The 6000-nt window shown below is 50.6% G+C and overlaps 1 protein-coding gene across 2 annotated transcripts in view; it reads left to right on the forward strand.

Annotated features, from left to right (window-relative positions):
• The window catches only part of ZP3 (zona pellucida glycoprotein 3), a 93555-nt gene extending 92801 nt beyond the window's left edge, over window positions 1–754 (forward strand). For both annotated transcript variants that reach the window (XM_070780080.1, XM_019987254.2), the window contains one exon: window positions 523–754. In XM_070780080.1, coding sequence (XP_070636181.1) covers window positions 523–740 — 218 coding nt within the window. In that variant the 3' untranslated portion in view covers window positions 741–754. The remainder of the gene's footprint in view (window positions 1–522) is intronic.
• The last annotated feature ends 5246 nt before the right edge of the window (window positions 755–6000 follow it).

Consider the following 6000-nt stretch of genomic DNA (forward strand, 5'->3'; position numbering starts at 1 on the left):
TTGGACAGAGGAGCCTGGCGGGCTACAGTCCATGGGCTCCCAAAGAGTCAAACCCTACTGAAGGGACTTAACATGCATTTCTAGGGGATACCATCTCGGAGCTAAGTGGGAGAGGCTCCAAGCCCCCACCTGATGTTGGCCAGGGCCATTCTGCAGTCATCCTGGGATCCTGACAGTCAGGGGGTTTTTAAGTTGCTTAGTCATGTCCAACTCTTTGCAACCCCATGGACAATAGCCCACCAGGCTCCTCTGTCCATGGGATTTCCCAGGCAAGAATACTGGAGTGGGTAACCGTGCCTTCCTCCAGGGGATCTTCCTGACCCAAGGATTGAACCCGTGTCTCCTGCGTTGGCTAGAGATTCTTCACCGCGGAGCCACCAGGGTAGCCCATAATCCCGGGTCCGGGAGACTAATGCAGCAGCTAGAACTAAACCTACCGGTTCAGCCCGTTGAGCAGAACAAACCCCTCACCCGATTCCTGGCTTGGGGACTTGGGTAACCCTCGGATGTCTTGTCTTTCAGTGACGGAGGAAGCAGATGTCACCGTGGGGCCGTTGATCTTCCTGAGGAAGATGAATGACCGTGGCGTGGAAGGGCCCACCTCCTCTCCCCCTCTGGTGATGCTGGGCTTAGGCCTGGCTACTGTGATGACCTTGACTCTGGCTGCCATTGTCCTGGGTCTCACTGGGAGGCTTCGGGCTGCTTCTCACCCCGTGTGCCCTGTGTCTGCTTCCCAATAAAAGAAGAAAGTGAACTTGGTGTGGAGCAGTGACTAGATGGGGGTGAATTGGGAGTGGCTGTGTAGGGGCGGAGGGCAGACAATAACCGAGTCATGGGTTCAAACAGTGAAATCAAAGTACCACTGTGTCTTTAGTGAGTCTGTATGGGCTTGTCTGGTGGCTCAGTGGTAAAGACTCCGCCTGCCAATGCAGGAGATGAGAGTTCAATCCCTGGGTTGGGAAGATCCCCTGGAGGGGAGGGTATGGCTGTCCATTCCAGTATTCTCACCTGGAGAATCCCAGAGACAGAGGAGCCTGGCGGGCTACAGTTCAAGGAGTCACAGTCTAACACAACTTGGCGAGTAAACAACAAAGAGGAGAGAGGCCAGGATTGTTGGTGAAGACAAGCCTGTTTTCCTGGCTTTGGGCAACGCGTCCTTCCTTGGGCCAAGGCTCGCTTGTTCAGGGGCAATTATAACCCCGTGTCTCTAGTGAGCCCAAAATGAGAGATGTTGGGGGCTGAAGTGGGGTGGGCCCTGCCCCACTTTTAGGCTGGCAGAGGGTCCTGGCTCTGGGCCCCGTGGATCTGGTGCAAGGAGTAGGGGCAAGGAGGAAAGGACTTCTAGTCTCTTTCTCTAGTGGCAGCTGGCAGAAAGCCTCACGTCTGTGGGCTAGAAGCTCGAAGGCCATAGGTGATGGCAGAGGGCAGAGCTCATCTTGACAGCTGAAGCTGCTGTAGAGGAGCCCCGCTGGGATGTGGGGGTGCTGTGGTCTCGGTTCACTTCAGTCACTCAGTTGTGTCCAACTCTGCGATCCCATGGACTGCGGTATGCCAGGCCTCCCTGTCCATCACCAACTCCCGGAGCTTGTTCAAACTCATGTCCATTGAGTCGATGATGCCATCCAGCCATCTCATCTTCTGTTGTCACCTTCTCCTCCTGCCTTCAATCTTTCCCAGCATCAGGGTCTTTTCCAATGAGTCTGTTCCTCACATCAGGTGGCCAAAGTATTGGAGCTTCAGCATCAGTCCTTCCAATGAATATACAGGATTGATTTCCTTTAGGATGGATTGGTTGGACCTCCTTGCAGTCCAAGGGACTCCCAAGAGTCTTCTCCAACGCCACAGTTCAAAAGCATCAATTCTTAGGTGCTCAGCTTTCTTTATAGTCCAACTCTCACATCCATACATGACCACTGGAAAAACCAAAGTTTCACTAGACGGACCTTTGTTGGCAAAGCAATGTCTCTGCTTTTTAATACGCTGTCTAGGTTGGTCATAGCTTTTCCTCCAAGGAGCAAGCATCAAGTCACTAGCTGTGAGTGCTTCAGGGCTTCCTGTGATGGACAGGAGCTGCCTCTCTGCCTCCCCTGCTTTCCTCACTCCCTTGACGGGCCACTGCCTCTAGGGCTGCTCAGCAAGAGAAGGGTGCCCAGGAAGTTTGTGGCCCCTCTCCAGGGGAGGTGGCCATGCTCTTTCTGCTGAGGGCTGTGATGTCCCTACCTTGCACTGGCTCTTAGCTGCCTCCAACCTCGTCCCCAGCTGTGACTTCTCACTGGGTGAAGATCACTGTGGAATCCCAGCCTTGCTAGTCACCTGCTGTGAGCCCTGAGCACCCTTGGGGGCCACATGGGGCTGGTTTCAGCTGGGCAGGGCTATTGAGGCATAAACTGATTGGAGCCAATGGCGCTTAAAAACATTCAGAGCAAGAGTTTGTGATTCTGGGTCTCAGAAGAGGAAGGCCTAGATCCTTGCTCCTGTCTTGTTGGTTTTCTTTCAGGGTTTTTACAAATTTGTTTTTGGTTGCACTGGGTCTTCGCTGCTGCACACAGGCTTTCTCTAGCTGTGCCAGCGGAGGGCTCCTCTCTAGTTGAAGTGCATGGGCTTCTCGTTGCACTGGCTTCTCTTTTTGTGGAGCGCAGGCTTCAGTAGCTGCAGCGTGAAGACTCAGTGGTTAGGGCACACGGGCTTAGCTGGTCCACAGCATGTGGAATCTTCTGGACCAGGGATCGAGCCCGTGTTCCCTGCATTGACACACAGATTCTTAGTGACTGTACCACCAATGAAGTCCATGTGTTTTTCTTGTTTTGTTTTTTATAAACACCACTGGGCATCACCTGGGGATTGTGGGAAAGGCAGAGTTTGGGACCCCATTCCAGACCTAAGACTCTGCGTCTCAACAAAATCCCCGGCTGATTCTGGGCCAAGGGATTTACCTCAAGTAGGAATCTGCCTCCCTTTCTATCAGGTATGCTATATAAGGGGAAAAGAGACTTGGAGTAGGAAGGGTGGGCTTCCTGGAGGTGGTGATCCTGGAGTAAACCCTCAAGGATCAAGCAGGTCCTAGCTGGGCAAAATGGGGAGGTGGGTATGAAGGGAAGAGAGGACAGGGAGAGCATGGGCTCTGATGGATTGGAGGGCCTGGATGTCCAGTAAGGGGGAGAGTAGAGAGGGAGGCCATGTAGGGCTGATGACAGGAAGAAGAGCCACCGAAGGGCTGAGTGCCATGGATGGACTGTCCCTGTTGGGGAGATCAACTGAGCAGCGGAGTACGGTCAGGGGGCCGACAGAAAGCCGGCCATGGTCAGGTTGGCAGTTCCCTTCGTCTGTAGGATGGCACTGTCTGCAGATTAACAGTGCATTGCTGGAATCTTGGTCAGGACCCCTGGGCCAGGCGACCGGTCTCACATTCCACCTAGCTCCACCCCTGCCTGAGCCCGCTTCCTCCTGCTAAGCTTTATCTTGTTTCAGGTAGGGGAGCTCTCAACTTCAGGGTTATGGGAATGATTCATGTGACGCTTGGAACGCAGTGTGCATTCAGAGCTGTTCTCCAGAAAGATTACTCCCAGGACCCCTGGGGGGCTGTCCCTGCCGCAGACACCTACGGGTTACTTGTCCTCATGGTCCCGGGTATTGCAACATCTCAGGAACTCATTTCTCATTCAGCTTCGGTTGTCCTCAGAGGAAGTGGCTGGGTCTGGTGTGGGGAGGAAGTGTGCTGAGGATGTGACCGTGAGTGTCAGCCCCAGGCAGTTCCCGGGGGGCCTCAGCTCAGTGAGCGGAGACACTGGCCTCCAGCAGTAATGTCAGAGGGCCCTGCCTGCCTGCCTCAAGGTGGAGCTTCCTTGGGAAGGGAGGAGAGTGGCAGGCACGCAGGTCCCTGGTGTGTGTTTGGGGAAGCGCCCTATTATATGCTGGGAAACCCTGGGTGAATCAACAGTTTGAAGGTTTAAAACTTCACCCAAAGGTACGTGGCACATCCTGGGGGCTCCAGCTGCCCCTTGCTTGCCCTTTTGGGAAATCCCACACACTGTTGCCTGGACCAGCCTGCAGTCCCAGCCCACAGGCATTCCCTGCTGGTAAAACATTTAGAAAAATAAGACAACTTAATCTTAAATTTTTGCCTTCCTGATAGCCAGGGGGAAAAGGGAGATATGAGGTATGTTAAAGAACAATGAAGAAAAAAATCATGATACCACAAATGTAAAATAAAAAAGTGTCGAAGACCTTGTTTTAACTCATTCATTGAGGGTAAGAGCAAGATGTAAAAAAGTGGTTCAAAAGAGAATCAGGAAAAAAAGAAAACAAAGGAGAATTAAAAAAAAAAAAAAACATTTACAAAGGCAAGCAGGAATGCAGACATGAATTTGCTGATAGAGACAAAAATGGCTTCCACAGACAGAAGTCAATAAGATCCCTCTGGATAAGAGTTATTTGTATTACTATCGGTTTTGTAAAAGGAAAGGCACAGATTCAAAGAATCAGGTAACCGGGCGTTTTCTAACACCCTTTCAGATTAACTTTCTGCCTATTTCAAGGTCTTTTGGGGGCTTCCCTGGTGGCTCAGACAGCAAAGAATCTGCCTGTAATACAGAAGACCCAGGTTCAATCCCTGGGTTGGGGAAGATCTCCTGGAGAAGGGAATGATTACCCACTCCAGTATTCTTCCCTGAAGAATCCCATGGAGAGAAGAGCCTGGCGGGCTACAGTTCATGGGGTCGCACAGAGTGGGACACAATTGAGTGACTTTCATTTCACTTTCAAGGTCTTCTACAATTTTTCCTGACAGGTGTGAGATTTATCAGGTATTTTTTTCCCCAGTAGATTCTGAGCAACTCCTAAGGGCTAATGGAAATTTTCAGGAGGAGGTAGGATATCACCAGAAAGATAATCCATTGTCTACCAAGGGACCACCTGCCCTCAGCCTTCAGGCTAGGGCACCTGAGTTTGTCCACACATCACAGTGGATCCCTTCTCTTTATCTTTTTTCCCTTTGGCTGCACTGTATGGCATGTGGAATCTTAAGTTCCCTGACCAGGGATTGAACCCATGCCCACAGAAGTGGAAGCTCAGAGTCTTAACAACTGGACTGCCAGAGAAGTCCCTGATCCCTTCTCTCGGGTAACTCAAGATCCCAAATGAATGTAAAAAACAAAATTCAACTGAGTAAATTTAAATACCTTATTGGCTTCATTCAACAGTTCATGAGTTAGGCAGCACTCTGTCTAGCAAATAGAAAGGACCTCCAAACAGCTGTACGAAATGAAAGCCTTTTATAGGCAGAAGAGGGTGGGAAGAGGAAGTTTTGAGCAGAGGGGGTTATTTCAGGGAAAGTTACCCTCCTACTATGGGGCACAAAGTGTGTATGGGGCGAATCACTTCACTGATATGTTCGTGTTCGTCATTCAGTTGTGTCCAACTCTTTGGGACCCCAAGGACTGTAGCCCACCAGGCTCCTCTGTTCATGGGATTCTCCAGGCAAGAATACTGGAGTCGGTAGCCAGTATTCTGGAGATCAATGGGAAGCCTGATCTTGCCATTCCCTTCTCCAGGGGATCTTCCCGATCCAGGGATCGAACCAGGGTCTCCTGCGTTGCAGGCAAATTCTTTACCATCTGAACCACCACTGGTACTTGCTAGGTAATTCCAGATTGACTGGTTAAAGGAGAGGCTGGTTAAAGGATTATTTTCCTGGGAGAGGCTGAAACTGCAATTAGTTATTAAGTCTTGGTTTGCTGTTGTGGGGCTTAGCACAAGTGAGTCCATTTTGGGCCTGTTCGATCTCTTTCTCTCTCTTTTTGTTTTCTTTCTCTCTTTTCTCTTTTTCTCTTTCTGACACTAGGGTGCCAGAGCATTACTTTACAATCAAAACAATAACTGTGGAGTGGGGGCCAGAGGTCAAGTGTGATTGCTTAGATTTAAAACAAACATCTCCAATGTATTAACTCTGAGTACACATTAGTTATTTCAGACTGGCAGCAAGGGAAGTAGCGAGGACAAAGC

The sequence above is a fragment of the Bos indicus genome, chromosome 25 (assembly GCF_029378745.1).
Source record: "Bos indicus isolate NIAB-ARS_2022 breed Sahiwal x Tharparkar chromosome 25, NIAB-ARS_B.indTharparkar_mat_pri_1.0, whole genome shotgun sequence".
Classification (NCBI taxonomy): Eukaryota; Metazoa; Chordata; class Mammalia; order Artiodactyla; family Bovidae; genus Bos; species Bos indicus.